This window comes from Rhinolophus hipposideros (genome assembly GCF_964194185.1).
Source record: "Rhinolophus hipposideros genome assembly, chromosome: 21".
Lineage (NCBI taxonomy): Eukaryota > Metazoa > Chordata > Mammalia > Chiroptera > Rhinolophidae > Rhinolophus > Rhinolophus hipposideros.
The window spans coordinates 47,621,328-47,643,435 of NC_138067.1; the positions used below are offsets into that span (position 1 = coordinate 47,621,328).

Sequence of the window (22,108 nt, forward strand, 5' to 3'; positions counted from 1 at the left end):
TGCTGGGGACCCGCTTCCCGCCCGCAGCCCCCAGTCGCCCCCGGGATACACCCCCCAAGGCCAAGAATGGTTCGGTCCACAGCCACATCAATGTTTATTCTGCGAGTCGTGGTCCCACAGACTGACACTCCCTCCCCCTCCCTTTCCTGCTTCTTGATGTGGCCCGGGACCGAGCCCCGCCCCCAGCACAGCTTAACCAACGGTCTTCCAGCTTCCAGGAGTTTCATTTGCATTTCCGGGAGCTGTCGCCCAATGGCAAAGCAGCACCTGCCTCCCCTCCCGAGGGGGCTGTACTCCCGATGGACTGCACTACTCTTGGGATCCTAGGATGGGGGGGGGGAAGCGCTTCTACCGAAGTCCAGGTGACAGGAGGGAGGTATTCTCTCCAGGCAGGGTGGGAGTTCAGGAGAAAAGGGGGTTCTGGCCTTGGAAGAGGCTAAGCAGCCCGCTGTCCGGGACGGGCTCCTTGATGATCTTCTGGATCTGCAGGGGCAAGACCGAGGTCAGGAAGATTCCAGGGTCTCCATTTCCATGGCAGATCCCAGGGACACTTCTCCCATTTTTTATCTCCCATGCCCTCTTGGCAGCAAATGGCCAAAACAACCATGTCCTGTTTTCAGAACTTTTCCTGGGTCTGCCCTTTCACCATACCCACCTGGATTAGCTCCTGATCACCTGCCATCTTGGTCTGCTTTTTTGGCTTGGGCCACTAAGGGTGATGGGCTTTGTCTTGGGGCTTCTTGTCTACACCTGCTCCTTCTTAAGTCATCTCACCTCTCCCTTCCCCCAGCTCCAATATCCAGCCCATGCCTTGACCCTCAACTCCAGACTCATTTATCCAACTGCCTCTTAGAGGTCGGTCGCCACTTGACTTTTCAAATTTGCTTTTCTGTCCAAATCAGTAGACAACATGAGCACAGCTTCTCAAGCCGACAACCTAGGGCCCTTCTTTGTGCTGCCCTCTCCTGAAGCCCCACATTGCACCCATCCGCAAGCCCTGTCATTACCTCCAGAAAGTAAACAGTAAAAATAAGCCAAGCCTGCATCCCAACACTGCCACCACTCTGGCTTCTCTTATTCCTGACACCTACCCACATCCACTGGACACTCAGAACCAAAGCTGTGCAAGGTCCCAAGACTGCCCCTTGCTAAAATCTCAAATCTTTGGGAAGACACAGCTTGGCTCCTCCACACTCTCCCAGCACTCATGCCTTGTTACAGCTCCTGAAAAAAGGCAAGTTCAGTCCCACCTCCAGGCCTTTGCCCCAGGTAGTCCCTGGGCCAGGAAAACTTTCCGCATGACTGGCTGCTCCTCCCCTTTCAGGTCTCTGCTTTAAGGCCACCCCCTGGGACAGGCCTCACTGCTGCTTATCTTATTTCTCATACACTCAGTATATTCCTTTCTCAGCTCTAGGCCACAATGTTTAATGGATTACAGATTGGCTTTTGCTGTTGCCGCCGCATTTGTCACAGTGGCTGGCACATAGCGGGTGCTCAGTAAAGGCTCCACAGGCCTGAACTAAGAGGGGAAAGGGCAGAGCTTGAAGGGTCAGGAATGTGATCCTGCAGGCCTAGGGTGTGAAGCAGTAGGGGTCTACCTGCTCAGACCTAGGAAGGCCACTGGGCAGTGGGTGTGAAGGCTGAGAGCCAGAGATGAAACAAGAGGAAGGGAGGGTTGGAGGAGGGTTCTAGGGGCTTCCATCTACAGGGCCTCTGCTGGATTGTACTTGCCAGTGTCTGCCTGGCTCCCTCCAGTCCTCAGTTCACTCCAAAATCACCTTCTCCCACCACCCTGTGCAAGTCCCTCCCTGCTTTCTCTCTCTAGTCCTCACTGCCCACCATCAGCTTCTCCTCTCATTGATTTATGGTGTTGACAGGGTGTCTCCCCCCAGAGAACTCAGCCCCCACTGGAGGCGGCAGCCTGCCGTGTTCCCAGATGTATGTATGCCCGGATGTATTGAGCAAAGACATGGTGGGTGTTGAGATTTGCTGGATGCATGGGAGGTGGGGGGTCGGGGGCCAGTACCTCCTTGAACTGGGGGTGGGCAGCATCACCCACAAGCTGCAGAATGAGCCCTTCGCTGGTGGAGAGGAAGGCACCGCTCTGCCGCATGCGGGCCAGCGCCACCACCCGGTCCACCTGGCTGCAGGGGGTGGGAGGCTGTCAGCACATAGCCTGGACATCCAGACTGCTGGCCAAATCAGCAAGGATCCCCCCCCCTGGTTCTTTCTGGGCTTCCCATTCACACCCGACATGCACCCACCCCTTGAGAGACCCTCTCACCTGCGGGAGGTACAGGCGTCCACCACTACATGGACCTGCAGCCCCCGGTCCAGTAGGTCCAAGGCCGTGTTCTGGGGGCAGAGAGAGGTGAGGGCCGACCCCAGACAATAACAGGGGTCCTGGGTGAGGGACTGGGAAGCAGGGATGGTGATGAGGGAGGCCTGGACAAGGGCAGGATGGGCACCCCAGGTGGAGTGGGGTCATGAGTGAGGATCAAGTCCCAGGTGAAGAGGGGGACACAGGTCAGGAAGGGGGTTCTGCTGGGAGGATAGAGGGTTTTGGGTCAGGAAAGGATATCCTTTTTAGAATGGGGCATCCCAGGTGAGAGTGGGAGGTTCTCAGGGGTCAGTCAGGGTCTCACCAGGATGCAGGCCTGTGTCTCAATACCACAGAGGAGCACAGAGCGCATCTGGGGCCGCGCGTCCAGCTCCTGCCGCACCACTGGCACCATGCTGAAGCAGGTCTTGGGCAGTGGCCGCAGGCCCTCAGCCCCTAGCTCAGGCACTGTGGGGCCCAGGCCTTGTGGGTACTGCTCCGTCAACACAACTGGCACCTCCAGCAGCCGGGCCACCTGTGCTGGGGCAGGGAAACAAAAGCTCAAGCCAGAAGGAAGGCTGGGGGCTCAGACTCCTGGACTCCTGAGGGAGGAAAGGACTGGACCCCTGGTCTGAGGGAAGAGGGACTGTACCTTGAGCATTCGGGCAGCCACAGAGACAATCTGGGGGAAGTACGCGATGTGACGGAACTTCTCCTGCATGTCACACAAGAATAGGATGGACGATCCAGGGAGCACTCGGCCCAGGCCGGGCCTCAGAGCCGCCATGTCCTGAGGGTGAGCAGAGGGGTCCAGCGGGGTCAAGCAGGGTGTGTGTGGCTTCTCTGCACATCCAGGGTTCTGACACTTAGACCCTTGAGGGCTCATAGAAGTCCCTTATTCCCACCTGCAGGCTTTGCATCTGCTGTTCCTGGGCCTGGAACACAGTTTTCTTAATGTGTCCTATTTAGCTGGGAGGTCACTTTCTCGGGAAGCCTCCTCTGACCCTCCCCCCCATCCCAAGATGTCAACCTCACTCCCCCTGGAGATCTGGGAAGCCAAGCCTTCTCCTTCCTGGAGATGGCGCAGTGTATGAGAACTTCTTCCATCGCCATTACCAACTGTCCTACTGCATCTCAGGTTTCAACTGTGACCCTCCCCTGCCCCCAGGGGTGAACTGAGGCCCAAGCAGTTCCATGGCATGCCCAGTAACACGGAACAGGATGCGATTCCTGAGGAAAAAAGCCGCATTCTCCCCAGCTGTGTCTCCTCCCTCTTCACGGCCTAGGATGGAGCAGCAATGCTCTGGGGGCCTTCAAGATGACTCTCCTACTTGGCTTCTGAAACTCAGTTCACCCACGTGTAAAATACCAGCTGAACCCCCTTTAAGGTCTGAGAAAGGCTGGTGTACTGTACAGTGGAATATTACTCAACCACAAAAAGGAATGAGGCACTGACACACACTGTCTCCTGGATGAGCCCTAACCCACTGCTCAGTGAGAGGCCAGTAACTAAAGGCCACATGTTGTAGGAGCCCATGTGTATGAAATGTCCCCAGTGGTCAATCCTTAGAGATAGGAAGCAGACTGGTGGTGGTCGGGGGCCCGGGGCAGGGCCGAGGCGGTGGGGTTGAGGAGTACTGCCTAATGGGTGCGGAGTTTATGCTTGGGGCGATGAAACCGTTGTGGAACTATGTAGGATGATAGTTGTACAACATCATGAAGGCACTTAAATGCCACTTAATTGCACACTTTAAAATGGTCAATTTTATGTTATGTGTATCTTACCACAATTTTAAAGAGAAAAGGTGGGGCTGGTGGAGACACTGAGATCCAGAGGGGCCTGAGGTCCCGCCTGCCTGTCCCCCTGTGAGAGTGTCGGGAGGGGTCCTGGAGCCGCAGCACGTCCCAGCCATGTCCCCAGGAGGCTTGTCCCAGAGCTGCTGCACAAATGCGGGTTCCAGCTGATTTTGTTTGTAGCTTTCTCAGCCTCTGCGGGCTCACCATTTATCCTTTAATTTACTTGGAAATCGAGAACCAACAGACCCAGTGGAGGGCAGGACAGCTACCATGGCTGACGGGGAAGTTGTCAAGCGGGGTGTTCATACATGCAGGTGCTTATAATTATTCTTTCAACCGAACACATCTACCAATGAAAATGTTCTGTGTGATATATCTGCAATTTAAAAACCAGTGGATGGTTGAAATGGTGGATTTTATGCTATATGAATTTTATCTCAATAAAAAATAATGGAATGGAAACGCCCTCCAAAACAAAACACTACACCGAATGAATTAATCGCATAATTTACAACTGTGATCTGAGCTGGGGTTTCTAGGGAGCCTGTCTTGGGCTCGTCAAAGTTCTCCCAGATGAACTGAAGAGAGAAGCTTTTGCAATTCTTTTTAACCTTTTAAACCACAATTACTTTTGCACCAATCTAATATTTGAAAACACAAAGCTGACCCTGTTACTCCCCTGTCTCAGCGCCGCACCCCCATGCTTCTCCCTGTCCTCAGGACTAAGACACCCCTCCTGCAAGGCACTGGGGACCATGTGCCACCTCAAGGCCTTGGTCCATGTAGTCCCTCCACCTGGAGGGCTCTCCCTGCCACTCATGGTACTGACTCTTCTGGAGGTGGGAGGGCCAGGGCCAGATGAGGCCGAAATGTCCAAAAGCCTATGGCAGGTGTCTGTAGCAACCAGGAGCTCCTCCTCAAGCTGGCAGGAGACCTATGGAGAGCCCCTAAAATTTTGGAGACATTTGTCAAAATTATAGGTACACAAAACTTCTGACCCAGGAAATTCGCTGCTATTTATCCTTGTGACATGCTTGTGAAAGGACACAAAGTTATGCACTATGGGACTCCGTCAGAGCAAAGGAGTAAAAATCCATCTACACATCCAAGGTTAGGGTACTCCTTAAGTAAATTATGGTATATACACACTATGGAATTCTTCACAGTCAGGAAAAAATTACAAGGAAGCTCTTTAAGAAACAATATGGAACGGTGTCCAAAAGATGTTAAAGGGGGAAAAAAAGAACAACAGTGTCCACAGCCATGTTCCCATTTGTGCCCCCTTAAAAGGGAGGAAATGAAAGTATGTGATGGCTGCTCTCTGTATCAGCTCTTTGGTAGGCACTAAGGAGCAGGGACTTCAGGTGGGGGAAGAGGTCACTGAGGGACAGAGTGTGAAGGAAATCTGTGATTTTCACTGTGTACCATTCTGTTCCTTTTGCATTTTGGACCGTGTGTAACAGGTTGTGTAGTCAGGAATACTTACAGCACAATAAGAGATTTACGTAAGGTAAGAATCCAGCCAAACCCATCTGCGACATTAAAGGTATTATAGTGGTTATCCTTGGGGGACAGTGACAGAAGGGTACAGGGGGCTTCTGGGGTGTGGGGGATGTTTGATTTCTGGATTTAGATGCTGTCTACACCAGAGTGCTCGCATTGTGAAGTAATTTCAGATAACGTATCTGTTATTTCTACATTTTCCTGCATATGTGGTATACTTCCATTAAAAGATGTCAAACCATAAAATAAAATTGGGGAGGGGCGGCCGTTTGGCTCAGTTGGTTAGAGCGCAGTGCTCATAACACCAAGGTCACCCGTTTGATTCCCACATGGCCAGTGAGCTGCGCCCTCCACAACTAGATTGAAAACAAGGACTTGACTTGGAGCTGATGGGCCCTGGAAAAACACACTGTTCCCCAATAAAAACTTTTTTTAAAGTTAAAAATAAATAAATAAATAAAATAGGGGAGGCCTTGCTGGTCACTGTGGGGCTGGACTGGAGGCAGAGGCCAGGGAGAAAGCTGGAACTGGGGTTCAGGGAGGCAAGGGTGAGGCCTAGAGTCCAGTTCAGGCAGAAGGCAGGACAGAGATTCAGGGCATGAGTGGGACTGGCTGTGGGGGAAGGGGGAAGAAGGAAGACCCCCAGGTTTCTGGTCTGTGGATGGCAGGTCCCAGGAATTAATTGGGGACCTGGACAGGGGAATGGTTTTTGGCAGAAGATGAAAAACTGGAGATGTATGGAGTGTGGGTGTGAATGTGGTAAGGTCTGGAGACAGATGTGGGGTGTTGTGGGGAGTGACGAGAGGGTCAAAAACAGAGCTGTGGGTGGGGGCAGCCCAAGGCCGGAGGAAGAGGGTCGGCCGGAGGTGGGCAGGAACCTGGGGGGCGGGGGGAGCTGCTTAGATCCTCACGTGGCCTCGGGTAACTCAGCCCTGCAGCCCAGACTTCCTGGCTGTGCAATCCTGGGCAAGTTCCACGCTCTGTCCGAGCCTCAGTTTCCTCCTCTGAGAAATGGGTGTCAAACCCACCCACCCACCCCGCAAGAACGATGCGAAACTTGGCCCCGGCGCGACCGCGGAAGGCTGGAATCCCTGGCCAGCCAGTTTTGTAAGGCCCGGGCAGGAGTCCTCGCCAAGGCTGTGTGACCTCGGCACCGGACGTCCTGGCAGAGCCTCAGTTTCGCCACCTGCAAGGTGGGAAGTTCGTGCCCCCCAGCGCCGGGGGCGACGGGGAGTGACCTTACCCAGAATGTAGTGTATTCGAGCCTGGCCCGCCGACCCTCCGCAGGTGAGTCCAGGAGTCACTCACCTCTCAGACCCCAGACTAACACCACTCAGGTCAGCCCGCGGGGTTCCCAGGCGAGGTCACTTTGGCAGGGTGGAGACACGTGGCCCTCCCCGTGCCCTGTCCGCGTCCCGCCCACCCTAGCTGAGCTGCCCAATCGACACTAGCCCAGCTCTGCCCCGCCCCCTCTCCCGGCCAATTCGCAAACGCCACTGCTCCGCCTGACAGCGTAATTGGTCTGCCGGGCGTGGGGGGTGGGATGAGGGAGCGGGAAGCTAGCAGGTGCGACCAATGGGGAACCGTAGAGGGCGTGAATGGCGGGCCCGGGGCGGGGCAGCACGGTGGGTGCTGAGACCGCAGACTTTAGCGGTAGAAGCTGGTGGCGACCCGCCTCACTGTATGCGTCAAATCACTGAGGTAGATGGAGGGAGGGGCCGTGCCCAGCGTAGGGGCAAGACCGGGGTTTCGAACCCTCGGCTTTGTGTCTAGAGACAGAAACTTACAGAGACCCAACCACTTTCCGGGAAATGGTTGAAGGCAGGATTAAGTCAGGAGCTGAAGTCCTCCCCTCTACCCACACCCCCCCAGTCTGTGCTCTGTGCAGCCTGTTTGCGCATCTCTACAGCACCTGCCTCCTAGGGGGGTGTTTCTAGTATTTAGACTTTGTGCTTGGAAATGGGGTTGAGAGAAACAGACACATAGAACTTCCCATCAGCCTTGGAATAAAATCCAAATTCCCAATTCATGCTCTGCCTTTGTCAACCTCTGCGACCTCACCTCTCTCCACTCACCCCTGCTCTCTCCACTCTAGCTACGCTGGCCTCCACTGCTGTTTTCCAGTGTCCAACCTCAGGACCTTTGCATGGCCAGCTCCTTCTTGTCATTCAAGGTCTTCCCTGACCGGTGGCAAATAGACACTTAGTCAGATTGTTGTTTTATTTTCTTCACAGCACTAATTCCAATGTGAAATTGGAAACTGAATTGATCTTGCATTTTAAAAACGTATGGATGTGCTCATTTTTGTCAGTCTCCTGACCAGTCCCCCACCCCCAAATGTGAACTCCACAAAGGTAAAGCTCTTGTCTGTTTTATTCAGTGCTGATACATCTTTGGGAATAAATGAGACCAGACCGGACATTAGGCAAAGGTGAACCAAGGTGAAAGGGGGCTAGAATGAGGACTATGAAGAGATGGGGCTAGGTAGGGAGAAGGTGGGGGAAGGACAGAGTAGGGGGTCCCCTGGAAGAGGCAGAGGTGAGGCTGTGGTCTAAGCTGGGAATCTGGTCATTTTTTTAGGGGTTACCAGGTGGGGACGGGGGCATCCTGGGAGGCAGAGGGCTGGAGAGCTGTCATAGGGGGGCCTCTGGTTTTTCCCGGGGCCTGGGCTGGGTTGTGATTGGGTGTCATGGGGGGCAGGTCCCCCAGCCCTCGGGGATACCGTGAGAATGGCAGTCACAAGTCACCTCCCACCTGCCCACCCAGTTCCCCTCAGGAGGCAAGAGTTTGTCTCCTCCCCGCAAGGCATATGGGGTTAAGGGCAGGGGATCATAGAAATGTGGGGCCTGGCTGAGGGACAGCTGGGACAGGTCACATGGCACTGAGAGACACTCTGGGGTGAGTGCAATGTCATCAAAGAGGTCGAGGGTGGAGGCATCCAGGGCAGTGGGGTTCAGGCTGGGGCTGGCATGGGGTGCCTCTGTGGGGGCCACAGCACGGGCCACCCCCAGGAAGGGTGATGGAGGCGGCAGGGGCGGCCTTTGGGGCGGTGGTCTTTGGGGAGGCGCTTCCTGGGACAGGATGGACAGGGCCAAGCGCTGGGTGGCAGCCTCAATCTTGGCAAACTGCCTGCAGAGAGAAGGGCATTATTAGTTGAGTGACCACGAAGGAGTCTCCTCCATTTTTCATCCCAGAAGTGATTTGTCCCTTCTTTCCCTCCAAATTTTTCTTTTCTATGCTAGTCTCCCCACTAGTCTCCCTGCCCCTGGATCCATTTTCTTGAGTTTGACAATTCAATATTTCTGACTCCATTTGTAGGAAAGCTTTGAACAGCTGTGGGGATTGTGCAGTGCACAAGGGCAGCACGTCTTGTCCTGCACTATGTATGTTTTTTTTTGGGGGGGGGTGGATATTGGGGAACAGTGTGTTTCTCCAGGGCCCATCGTTGTCCTTCAATCTAGTTGTGGAGGGCGTAGCTCAGCTCCAAGTCCAGTCCCCATTTTCAATCTTAGTTGAAGGGGGCACAGCCCACCATGCCATGTGGGAATTGAACAATCAACCTTGTTGAGAGCTCGCGCTCTAACCAACTGAGCCATCCAGACTCCTCTATGTACGTTTTTGACGTGTAGGTTTATTCAGACCATGGTCCAACATATAAAAGTAGAAAATGCCTTAAGGATAGGCTGCATTTAAAAAATAACTTCACACAAAGTGTGCTATGAATTAGCTGTGTCTGTAACAGTGACGCCCTATGGATTCTGCTTCCTCTTAGCTCTTGGATCTGCTCATCTCTCAGCATCTCCATCCACCACTGGCTGCAGTCTCCAGCTCCGTCCAACTGGACGACTACACTGGTCTCCCCTCAATAACAATAGGACGGATGGGTCTCACAAATTGTGATGGGCTGAACTGTTTCCCCCTGAGATTCATATATTGCCTGCTGTCCTAACCCCCAGGACCTCAGAATGTGATGCATTTAGAGAGAAGGATTTTAAGGGGGTAATTAAATTAAAATGATGTCATTAGGGTGGGTCCTAACCCCATAGGACTGGTGTTACAACACAGAGGGGGGACCAGGTGTGGACAAAGGAAGGAGCTGGCTGTCTACACCTGCCCAAACCCTGATCTTGAACTTCCAGCCTCCAGAATTGTGAGAAAGTAAATTTCTGTTCTTCAAGTTGGATGATCTATGGTATTTAATTATGGCAGTTCTAGGAAAGTAATGCCTAAGCGTAATGTGAGCAAAGGTGGCAAGACTCACGGGTAGTAGCTGTGTGACTCCATTTGAAAGAAAGTTGAAAAACTGGATAACCTGGTAGACGATAAGAGCCATCAGGATGGCGGCTGATGGGAACAAGCCACTGCTAGGGTCTCTGGGGGCAGGAAGTGCTTTATTCCTGGATCTGAGTGTTGGTCACATTCGTGGGTCCACTTAAATATAATCCTTCCATCTCTACACTGACATTTGTGCACTATCTGTATGTGTGAACCTTCCATGAAAAGGCTTATTAAAAAAACATGTATATAATTCTGTTTATAGAAATGTTCAGGATAGGCAAATCCCTGGAGATAGAGAGCAGATTAGTGTCTGCCAGGTGCTGGGGGGAGGGGAATGGGAAGGGACAGATAATGGGTACTGGGTCTCCTCTGGCAGTAATGAGAATGTTTTGGAACAAGATGGAGGTGATGGTTGCAAGACATTGTGAATGTATAAAATGCCGCTGAACTGTATAGTTTAAATGGTTAACATGGAGAATTTTATGTTCTGTGTATTGTACCACAATAAATATATATCTGGCTCTAAAGGAAATTAGTGAGAGCTATGACTCTGACACTTTGATGCCAAAGAGGATAGTTAAGCTCTGAGTGCCCCAGGGAAAACTTTGAGAAGTGGGAGATCAGGTTAAGTGAGAGGGAGATAAAGGGAGGGAGAGAATGAGAAAGAAAGATAGAGCCAGAGTTAGAGCTAGAGCTGGAGCTGGAGCTCGAGGTAGAGATGGAGATGAAGACGGTGACAGAGCTAGAGCTAGAGCTAGATAGATAGGTAGATGGATATTGAAAAAAGACATAAACAGACAGAGATAGAGGTAGAGATAGATATATAGGGAGAGACAGTTGAGATTCACAATCAATACATGTTCTATATGGCCCCCAACTTAAACAAATTAAGTATAAATGACATTAGGGCAGAAGAGCCGTGACATTTTCAATTTGTTTTAAACTTTTAAAAACACTGATGAAGGAAGAATGCTAAGACGGTATGGACAGCAGAACATAAGTAAAGGTACATGAGTGATCCTCAGGACATGGTTCTCAACAGGACACCTGGAAGGCTGGTGAAAACACAGTCTCAGGACCCCTGAGTTCCTGGTTCTGCAGGTCTGGGCTGGGGTCTGAGAATTTGCATTTTTAATGTTTCCAGGTGATGCTGAAGTGTGATGTTGTTGGTCTGGGGACCACCTTTGAAAACCAGTGCATCAGACAACTGTCTTGACTTTTCTGTAGGTTTGAAATGTTTCACAATAAAGTAAAAAATCTATAGGCATGGGTGGGATGGGGCTCCTGCGGGAGCCAAGCCCGAGGAGGCCTGGAGATGCTGAGGAGAGCTTGCTTATGATCTGGGTTTGATCTGGCTTATGATCTTGCTTATGATCTGTCCGGCTGAGCCTGGACACTTAGGGGAATGTCCTCTGGGCTGCCCAGCTGCCCCCAAGGCCATTGGTGGGGGGCTGGATCTCTGGGGAGCATGTGACAGAGCCAGGCACAGGGGTGGAATTGTCTGGGATTCTTCCGCAGAGAAGCTGGCCCTGGGAGCAGGGAGCATGAGTAGGGGAGGATGGGGAACCTGGGGTGGTGAGGAGCTAGCATTAGCATAGGGTCCAGACTGGTTGAGTACAGGGAACACAAATGGGGGCTGAAGATGGGGAGGGGCCCTGGAGCAGCTAATGAGGAGGGCTGAAGAGGAGTTAGAAGGCCCTATTTGGGGAGCTGCATATTTTCCTCTTCAGCTCCCCAAATAGAGAGTGGTAGTGAGCATTTTGCGTGTGGCCAGTGCTGGGCATCCTGGTGGAAGGAGGTTGTGGTGTGGGGGCAGGGGTTAGGCTGGACCAGGCTCCCGTTTACTCAGATTTGGTTCTAAGATGTCCTGGGGCAAGGTCGTGGGCTCGCTGGGAGGGTTACTTACAGAAAAGCAGCTCCTTGGGAGAGTTAATTTACCTCTCTGTGCCTCAGTTTCCTCACTGAAAAATGAGGATTAGCACCTACCTCCTAGGGTTGCTGTGGGGGATTAATGAGTTCACAGGCATTGTGTGTGACAATTATGAGTTAATACTAAAGTGCTTAGAAAACTGCCTGGAACATATTGTTAAATAAGTGTTAGCTACTATCATCACCATCACCATCACCATCATCACCATCACGACCACCATCACCATCACCATCATCACCATCACCACCACCATCACCACTGTTGTGATCACCATCACTATCATTCTCACCATCACCACCATCACCACCACCATCACCACCATCACCACCATCACCACCATCACCATCACCACCATCACCATCACCACCATCACCACCACCATCACCACCGTTGTGATCACCATCACTATCATTCTCACCATCACCACCATCACCACCACCATCACCACCATCATCACCATCACCATCACCATATCATCATCACCACCATCACCACCGTTGTGATCACCATCACTATCATTCTCACCATCACCACCATCACCACCATCACCATCACCACCATCACCACCACCATCACCACCATTGTGATCACCATCACTATCATTCTCACCATCACCACCATCACCACCATCAACATCACCACCATCACCACCACCATCACCACCACCACCATCACCACCGTTGTGATCACCATCACTATCATTCTCACCATCACCACCATCACCACCATCAACATCACCACCATCACCACCACCATCACCACCACCACCATCACCACCGTTGTGATCACCATCACTATCATTCTCACCATCACCACCATCACCACCACCATCACCACCATCACCACCATCACCACCACCATCACCACCGTTGTGATCACCATCACTATCATTCTCACTATCACCACCATCACCACCACCATCACGTCACCATTAAGTGCCCGACATACTGTGTCCAGGCAGGACTGCAAAGTGGAAAAGAGCCTGGGCTCAGGCCGCCTGGGGTTGTGTCCAGTCACTAGCTGTGCAGCCTTGGGCAAGTCAGTGACTCTCTCTGAGCCTCCTCGTCTGTTATAGAAGGATAAAGACAGATCCTGCGAAGCAGCTTTGCTGGGAGCTTTAAGTGGCACGTGTCCTAGCCTTAGTATGGTGTACCTGGCACACGGAAAGTGCTGCTCAAACAATAGTTACTGTCACAGGGCGAGGAGAGAGCACAGGTGGGGCTGGTGGTGTGCGAGAAGGAAGAAAGGCTTGAGCAGAGACCTGCAGGAGAAGAGGTCCCCATCCGCACCTCAGACAGGGAAGGACATTGCCCAGAAAAGGAAACAGCATGTGCAAAGGCCAGCAGGCTGAATGACTATGTGGTAGATGGCGAGCAGGGGCTGATGGGCCCAACCAAGTCTTTGTCCTGAGGGCAATGGGGAACTATGGGAGGTCCTTGAGGAGGAGAGGGGCTGAATGTGGTATGGGTCTTAGAAAGGGCTGCCTGGGCACAGCAAGTCCCTTGCTGCCTTCAAAAAGCCCTAGCGTCAGACCCCATGTCTGCATCGCAGCCCCTACCCTGGTCTGAGCTGTCATCATCCCTGGCCTGGTCTCTCACTTTCACCCTCGCCACATTACACAATCTTTTTTCCACTCAGCAGCCAGAGAGATCCTTTCAGATCCCCCCATACCCCTGCTCAGAGCCCAGTCCCTCCAGAGGCCTATGAGGTCTCCACCCACGTCCCTCATTCCTTTGAAGCCTAATTTCCTCCCGCTATCACTCTGCTCCAGGCACACTGGCCTTAAACCCACCAGGGATATTCCTGCCTCAGGGTCTTTTCACTTGCTGTGCCCAGCCTGGTGTACCCTTCCGTCAGCCACCTACTGGGCTCCTTCCCTCCCTCTCCCAGGCCTCTGCTCAGATGTCACCCTCTCAGTGCCACATTCCCCAATGACACCTTACCTAAAATGCCAGCCCTCCTCCAGCAGGCCATCCGCAGCATTTACCACCTTCTAACATACCATATAATTTTTAAAAATTGAGGTAAAATTCACGTAACTTAAACCATTTTAAAGTGTGCAGTTCAGTGGCATTTAGTACACTCAAGATGTTGTAGCACCACCTCTATCTACTTCCAGAACTTTTCATCGCCTAAAAAGGAAACCCCGTACTTGTTAATAATCACTCCTGTGCCCGTTCCCCAGCCCCTGGCAACCACTGATCTGCTTCCCGTGTCTGGTTTGCGTGTCCTGCTTCACACACAGTGAACCCACTCTGTGTGGCCTCTTGTGTTTGGCGTCTGGACCTCAGCATCTTGTTTTCAAAGTTCATCCATGTTGAAGTATTACACGTACCACTTACTTCTTTATTTCAGCTGCTCCTAACTGGTTGGCTTCCCCACCACTGGACACGTGAAAATAGGGAATGTGGTCAGCTTTGTTCACTGATGGGTGTCCTGGGCCTGGTATGCAGTAGGCGCTAAATAAATGCATGCCGGGTGTTGATGGCATTCAGCCCTGGGGGCCACTTCTCTCTGTTCTCCATCAAACCCAGGGCTCTGACCCCTTCCCACCCATCCCCCCTCAACCCATCCCCCCTCACCTGCATATCTGGTTGTGCAAGAACCTCCTGTGGTTGGGCTTCCTTTTGGGGGGCCTGGTCCGCCGTGGGTGCAGGGCGCGCAGCATGTGGGCAGCCGCCCCACTTACGAAGGCACACAGTTCCCGGGGGCTGGGCTCGGATACTCCAGGGGCTGCAGGAGCCCCGGGGTGCATGTCTCGGGCGATCTAGAGGTAACTTTCCACAATATTCCTGCTGATCAGAAAGCACTCCTCCAAATCTGCGAGGAGAGCGGGGCAGCCAGGGCTGGGGGCTCAGGGCTGGGGCAGGGGACCAGGAAGGATGGTCTTTGCAAGGGGCGGGTGGACTATGGAGGTGAGGGCACAGGCTGGCTGCGGGAGGTAGGGCTCAGGGAAGTACGACCAGGCATCCCTCCCGGGTGCTAGACCCTGAGGTTTGAGGAACAGTAGGTGGGGGCTGATATAGGAAGGCAAAGGGGCGGGCAGGAAAGAGGACTTTCTGTGCACCCCCCAAGAGACCCAATTAGCACATAGTTGGACCTGGGATATGGGGCAGGATGGTGTAGGTTGGGGGAGGCAGAGAAAAGCACCTGGAGATGGCCAATTAAGGTGACAAAGGCCTCAGCAGGAAGGCAATGCCAGGAGCTGAGTCAAAGAGTCAACCGCAGCAGTTAGCTTTGAGGACCCTTAATTGGAGGGGGCGGGGGAAGGGGAGAAGGACAGTGGGAGGCTATGGTGCAGGATGGGAGAGAGGGGGAGACACAGGAGCCTTGAGCTGTGGCTCATACACCCGCCCACCTCCAGATATACCTGCCGGTGCCTTCCTGCCTCCCTCTGCTCCAGGCCCAGCATCCTGGGGAAACTGAGGCTCAGAGAGGCGCTTGCCATACTCAAGGTCTCCAGCCAGCAGGAGGAATTAGCTTCTGGTGGGGGTGACCCCCAAACCCTGCATTTCATGCCCAGTGAGCAGGGGAGGGGGCGGGGCACCTGTGGGCTGGGCCTGGTTTCTCAGGTGACTGTCACTGGGGGCTGTTTTGGGCACAGCCTGACTGGTGAAAGAGAAGAGAAAACATGGGCTTGGTTTCCCTCAAGGCATTTCATGGAGGCGTGGGGGGGGGGCACCTGGTGTTTGGGGAGGTAGAGAACTGCCAGGGCTGGCAGGTGGAGGGGCTTACTCCCAGGGCTGGGAGTAGAGTGTGGTCCTCTAGTCTCTGGGCAGGTTGGCCAAGTGGGCTGGCTGGTCTGGTGGGAGCGAGCATGTCAATGTTGTTCTGAGGGACTGCATTGGGGGTCTGCGTCTGGAGGTGTGTATGTGTCCTACGGCTGTTGTGACACATGACCAGAAACCTAATGGCTTAAAACCTACTCATTTATTCTCTCACAGTTCTGGAGGACAGGAGTCCAAAGTGGGTCGAACGGCTAAAATCAAGGTGTTTCTTTGGAGACACAAGGGGAGAATCTGTGCCCTTGCTTCTCCCACCTTTTAGAGGTCCCCCAAATTCTGTAGTTCGTGGCCCCATCTTCCGCTTCCATCATCCTGTCTCATTCTCTGACTCTGTGCCTTCTGTCTCCCTCTTATGAGGGTTAAATTTAGAGCCCCCCCAGAGAACTAGCATCATCTCCTCTGCCTGAGATCCTTAGCAGAATCACATCTGCAAAGCCCTCTTTCCATGTAAGGTGACATAGTCACAGGTTCTGGGGTTTAGGACCTGGTCGTCCTTGGGAGGCTGTTGTTCAGCTGCCTCAGGAGGGGAGAGGAGGCCTCAGTGACGGCTCCTCCCAGGCTTCCCTCCAGTGGACGGTCATAGGGCCAGTGGTTGCAATTGCTGAGGCTGTGTCTGGGGCTGTGCTGGTGTCCCAGCATCTGCACAGGGAGAGAGACACAGAACAGTGAAGACATTTCCTGGGGCTCCCCAGGGCCCAGGGAACTCGCTAAGGCCCCCCTCCTCCAGCACTGACAAGGATTACTGTCCCTGTTTCCTGAGGGAGAAACTGAGGTCAGGGTGCAGAGCCACTCAAAGTCACAATGGTAGAGCTAGGATGTAACTCACGTGGGGAAAAATAGGAGGGACACTAAGAACTTTCCAAAGCTCTCATACTCATTAAGTATTAAAGAACAATATTTCTATTATCCTCACTATAAAGATTTCCCTCCCAAATGATACCCTGATAAAATCAGCAGCAGTACATTATAAGACTATGGTGGAAAACCACCTCGCTGGAAGCAGAGAATAGAATAAGGGTTCACCTTGAAACCAGAGCTGCCAGATGTCAATAGGCTGTAACCACACCCAAACGTGGAATGTTACGAAATAAAAAAAAAAAAAATCCTGGTGCCGACACTTAAGAAACCCCATGTCCTTTCCAATTTGAGCCTCAATGACGTCAGTGGTAAAGCTGGATAAGAAGGTAGCATGGGGGTTAAACTGAGGCTCCGTGACTTGTCCATGCTCACACAGCAAGTTAAGTGGCAAAGCAGGGGTTCAAGCCTGGTCAGCGGAGGCTCCGAGACCACGCCCTTGGGCAGGGACAGCACAGTGGTGGCAGCCCAGAGCCAGCAGCAGGCAGCTGGCGATGTCCCCAGAGGGGCTGTGAGCATGTGTGGGCCACAGAGCACAGTGAGATCAGCAGCCGTAGGTCCAGAGGCGCCCGGTTTCACCCTCCCATGCCCAGTACCAGCAATGTGGCACTGCCAGGGGCTGGGGGAAGTGGATCCCTGGCTCTCTGGAAGACTGGAGGTCAGGCCCCCCGGGCAGGCAAGGGGTCACTGCCGCATGGCTCCAGGGCGGATTCACATCCGCCATCAGCAGCCAAGCACATTTGCCGGTCAGCTCTGTGCCACCGCCCTGCGGGCCCTGGAACATATCCAGGGCCACTGGCCCTGCAGGCTCTGACCTGGGATGCTCCTCCAGGGGGCGCCAACATCCCAAGCTGGCGCTGGGAGGCCCTGTGCACTGCATGTTGCCCACACCGTGGGCCCTTTTCTTTCTGTCTCAGTCATTGGTAAGAATCACCCACAGCTCCGGCCGCCCTCATCTGGTGTTTGTTGAGGACGTGCCCTGCCAGACAGTGGAAGGTATTCACAGCTGCTTTCCTCTATCCCAACCCTTGCAATGGGAGGGGCCGTTTAGTCATTCAACAAACATTTATGGAACACCTGCTGTGCAGGTGCCGCGGTGAGCTGAGGAAGTGATAACTGTCCTGCAACTTGACTGGGGGAGGTGGCAGCCAGGAGCCTCCCAGGCAGAGGGCAGAGCAGGTGCAAAGACCCTGAGGCAGGAGTAAGCTTGATTGGAGAGAGAGAATGATGGGAGGAGAATGAAGTCAGAGAAGTGGACAGGGGCCAGACCTGCAGGGCTTTGTAGCACAGGTAGGAATTGGGTCATGAGGGCAAGAGTGAAGAGGAGCCATGGAGGGTTTGAGGCAGAGACCCAGGGTCCTGCCCCCAGCCTCCTTTGCAGGCCTCACTGCGCCTGGAATGTGGACACCCCAGCACTAAATCCTCCTCTAATCTGAGGATGGGAGAAACTGAGGTATCAGGACCAGCCAGGAGCCCAGACAAGATTTGCCCCTCCCTGCTTCCATCCTGCTCACGTGCTCCCTCTCTCACCCAGTCCCAGCCTCTCTTATCCAGTCCCAGAAGGACTTTGTTTCCCTTAAAATATATTGTAAAAATTTAGAGATGGTAGTGTCCTGGTGGTCCCAATTCAGAGGGGCCAACCCTGTCATATTTGTTTCACATCTTTTCTTCTGAGACAGAATGTGACTCTATTCGGAGATGAATTCTTTAAAGAGGTGACTGAGGTAAAATGAGGTCATTAAGGTGGGCCCTAATCTAGTATGACTGGTGTCCTTATAAGAAGAGATTAGGACACAGACACGTACAGAGAGGACCATGTGAAGAGAAGACAGCTGTCTATAAGCCAAGGAGAGAGGTCTCAGAAGGAACCTGCCCTGCTGACACCTTGATCTTGGACTGCTGGGCTCCAGAAATGTGAGAAAATGAATTTCTGTTGGTTAAGCCCTCCAGTCTGTGACACTTTGTTATGGCAGCCATAGCAAACTAACATAAGAAGTATAGTAGTTATCTATGCTGCATAACAAATTACCACAACACAACAGACACTAATTTTCTTACTGTTCCTGTGGGTCAGGAGTACAGGCACCATGGCTTAGCTGGGTCCTCTGCTCAGGGCCTCACAGGCTGCAACAAGGTGTTGGCTGGGCTGGCGTCTCATCTGAGGTCAGGGACTCCTTCCAAGATCACGTGGCAGAATTCATGTCCCTGCATCTGTGGAAACCAAGGCTAGTAGGAGAATGTGTCTTCAAGGCCAGTAGGAGAATCACTGATGCTTCACATCTCTGCCCTCTAGACCCAGTGTAAAGAGCTCACCTGATTAGATCAGGCCCACCCAAGAAAATCTTCCTGTATTAGGGTTCTCCAGAGAAACAGAACCAATAGGATCTATATTTATCCATATCTATATTTATCTATGTATCTAGAGAGACACAGAGACATTATATTTATTATATACAGAGGGTGCCAAAAAATGTATACACATTTTAAGAAAATAAAAAAACTGTATTAAAATTGTAGTACTCAATATATACCAATAACAAAAGATGACTACAAGTCACATTTGACTTCTGCAATTATAAGAGGTGCTCAGAGTGGTTACCATCAGTGTAATTTTAATACAGTTTTTTCCTTTCTTAAAATGTGTATGTATTTTTTTTTTGGCACCCTTTGTATATAAAGAGATGGTATAAGGACTTAGCTCATGGGATTATGGAGGCTGAGAAATTCCATGATCTGCTATCTATAAGCTGAAGACCCAGGAGAGCCAGTGTTGAAGTTCACAGGCCTGAGAACCATTGAGCTGATGGTGTAGACTCTAAGCTGGGTCTGAAGGCCTGAGAACCAGGAGCACCGAGGGCGCCGGAAGATCAATATCCCCACTCAAGTAGTCAGACAGAGAGCAAATTCAACCTTTTTCTGCTATTCGCGCCTTGAACAGATTGGATGCTGCCCACCTACAATGGGAAGGGCCATCTGCTTTACTCAGTCTACCAATTCAAATGCTAAACTCTTCCAGAAACACTCTCACAGACCTCCCCCCCCCCCGCCCCCCGCAAAATCACGTTTAACCAGAAATCTAGCCATCCTGTGGCCCATTTAGTTGACACATAAAATTAACAATAACATTTCCTTTTGATTAACTCAAGGTCAACTGAGTAGGGTTCTTGGTTGCCAAGACCCCTTCACCTGTGTCATATAACATAACCTGTCACAGGAGTGACATCCATCATACCCACTGGTCCCCTGCTCACTTGAAGAAAAGGCACAGGCCGTCGGGGAGCATCATAGAAGGTGGCAGCCACTCTTGGAGAGGGGATTTGGTCTGTATCAGCCTGTATCCACATTTTTGTACTTAAAACAGATGGGTCTGTTTTCCCTGTGAACTGTCCTCTTCTGGGGAGTCTGCCCAAGCTCCCCCCACACAGGGTGAGGTGTCTCCTCTGGCTCCATGGGCTCCTGACCATGCATGTGAGACCCACTAGAGAAGCCTTGGATGGAGATCGTCTCTAGAATTGGATACCCTCCCAGTAAGATCACTTCCAGTTTACAGGAACCACTTTCTGGTTCCAGGAGTTTCCATCACTTCCTGGCTCTACATCTGGTGGATTTCAGAGGGCCTTTCTTTACCCTGAGTGAACTGGGGATAATACTCTTTTCATGTGGAGAGGCGAGGCAGAGCAGGCTGGGGCACCCTATGGGAGCCCCAAGAGACGTCAGAAAGGAGCACCCTTAGCCTGTGGAGAGTACAGGCCAGTCCCCTTGACACTCTCCCCCTGGGGAACAGATGGCAGGGTGACCTGGGACTCCTCCTCCTGCCTGCCCCACCACCCTTACAGTGCCTCTCTGCTCTCTCTACTCCACTTCTGTGGAAAAGGATATTTTATTTTTAGTCTCTGGCTCTGGGAGTCTTGTCTTTGTCTTACATACTTCCTCTGGGCACACCTCTTGTGCTAGCCCCTTCTTTCTCTTCTCTAGTGACTGCAGGCTGTGCCTTCACCAAGGCAACAGGGTGGCTAAAACCAGAATCAAATTGTCCACTCAGCAGGACACTGCAAATGGAAGGGCGGGGGTTGGAGGGCTTGAGTACCTAAAGGCCAGAAGCATGGGTGGGGGCATGGTGAATGGGACCTGAGCTCCCTCCCCAACCTGTGATCAAAGGGGGCAGGGCCCAGAATCTGGTCCTGGACAGGCCACCTTGGAGTTGGACTATTCCAGAACCTAGGGACACATCCTCCTCTGCAGTGCACGGGGGTGGCAAAGAGACTTGGCCTAGCAAGGGCAGGTGCTAGGACTCTGCCTCTCCCACCTCCCCCATAATGCCTGGGACAGGCAGATAAATGAGGGCTGGCTGGGGCTCCTTTCATTTCTGCAGCAACCTCCGTGGCTGGAGACAGAAGGGCTGTATACCCCTGGAACACCTCCTCCCTCCATCCGGAGGCAACATTAGGGGGCTGGGTTTGGTGTGTTCGGCAGCCCTGGATACAGGTGGAGTTGCACCCCAGGAGGCAGACCTCCTAGCTCTACCTCTGGTTTCTGCTACTCTCTTCCTGTCCTCCTCTCTTCCTCCTCAGTAGCTCATGATTCTGCTCAGATGTCCCAGGGTCTCTGGCAGCCTCCTTTCTGGTGGGGGAGGTAGAAGCTGAAGGGAAAGGAATGTTTGGGTTGAGCAGGCAGACAAGGATTTTACAGGCACAAATTCACAGGAACTTCATAAAGACCATGCACAGACAGGTCAAGTCAGCTCAGGTCCTGCTTGAGTTCCCACCTGCCTGCGGGCCTTGGGAGATGGTACAAATAAACTCATCCAACAGGGTTAAGACAGAGGCTTTGTAATGGTGGCACTAAAGCTTTTATTTTGAGGTTTGAATCTCTGGTATAATTTAACGAGTATAATTTAGCTTGGGATTTTTTGAAAGCTTTTTTCCTTCTTTCCTTTGCTTCCTTTCCACCAACTGTTAATGGTTCTGCTTCCTATAATTTACTATGCAGACCAGTTTTAATGTTTCTATTTACTTCCGCCCAGTGCTGGCCCTGTGACTTGGGAAAGGCTCTGCATCTGTATGGGATCCACTCCTGACTTCAACTTAAATTTACATAACATATACAAAGGTGGAGATAACAGGCTTAACTGCACCTTCCCCCACCCCAACCGACAGAGCCAAACTCTCTAGAAAATTCCACTACAGGCTTAAGAAATTTATATCCTGACTAGAAAGTATAAAACTAAAGATGAAACAAAGACTCGGGGCAGTAGTTTCCAGCAGTTTCCAGTAGTTTCCAGCCGACTCTCCTCTTACTTTAATAAATCTTCTCTATTTCTGACTCGTGAATTCTTTCATAGGCCGGGAGCAAGCAGCCACGACAAACAGGGTATCGCCCGCTTCTGAACAGGCCCCTATTGATTGTTAGGGACAGTTGGGTGTTAAAGACAGACCCTTCCCTGCTGTCATGGAACACAGATAGATGAGTGCCGCTGAGCAGGTAATGGGACCACAGCTAACATGGGGGGTTTCCAGTGGTAGTTGAGAAGGGATGGGGTAGGGGTAGGTAAGAAACAGCATGAGGAGTGGCCCTCACGCTGAGAGGGATGGCCGAGTAACAGTGGTTCTCAACCGGGGACCTGTGGCCACCTCTGGAGAC

At 52.3% G+C, this 22,108-nt stretch overlaps 2 protein-coding genes across 5 annotated transcripts; both read right to left on the reverse strand.

Annotated features, from left to right (window-relative positions):
- Positions 1–73: 73 nt before the first annotated feature.
- ISOC2 (isochorismatase domain containing 2) lies at positions 74–7,041 on the reverse strand. 4 transcript variants are annotated; one of them, XM_081033155.1, is made up of 6 exons: positions 6,929–7,030; positions 2,973–3,110; positions 2,646–2,855; positions 2,285–2,355; positions 2,027–2,144; positions 74–483 (listed from the first exon to the last, which is right to left on the reverse strand). In XM_081033155.1, exons 2-6 carry the CDS (start codon positions 3,105–3,107, stop codon positions 403–405), a joined length of 615 nt encoding a protein of 204 aa, XP_080889281.1. In that variant the 5' UTR covers positions 3,108–3,110; positions 6,929–7,030; the 3' UTR covers positions 74–402. The 4 variants fall into 4 exon arrangements, with proteins under 4 accessions (XP_080889281.1, XP_080889280.1, XP_080889282.1 ...); XM_081033154.1 differs by having other exon boundaries at positions 6,864–6,986; XM_081033156.1 differs by lacking the exon at positions 2,027–2,144 and having other exon boundaries at positions 78–483; positions 6,864–6,986.
- Positions 7,042–8,307: 1,266 nt separating this feature from the next.
- On the reverse strand, positions 8,308–14,583 carry LOC308490384 (uncharacterized protein C19orf85; the record flags this gene model as incomplete). Its single annotated transcript, XM_081032501.1, has 2 exons — positions 8,308–8,749; positions 14,411–14,583. The coding sequence occupies 2 exons, from the start codon at positions 14,581–14,583 to the stop codon at positions 8,308–8,310; spliced, it is 615 nt and encodes a 204-aa protein (XP_080888627.1).
- Positions 14,584–22,108: the final 7,525 nt, after the last annotated feature.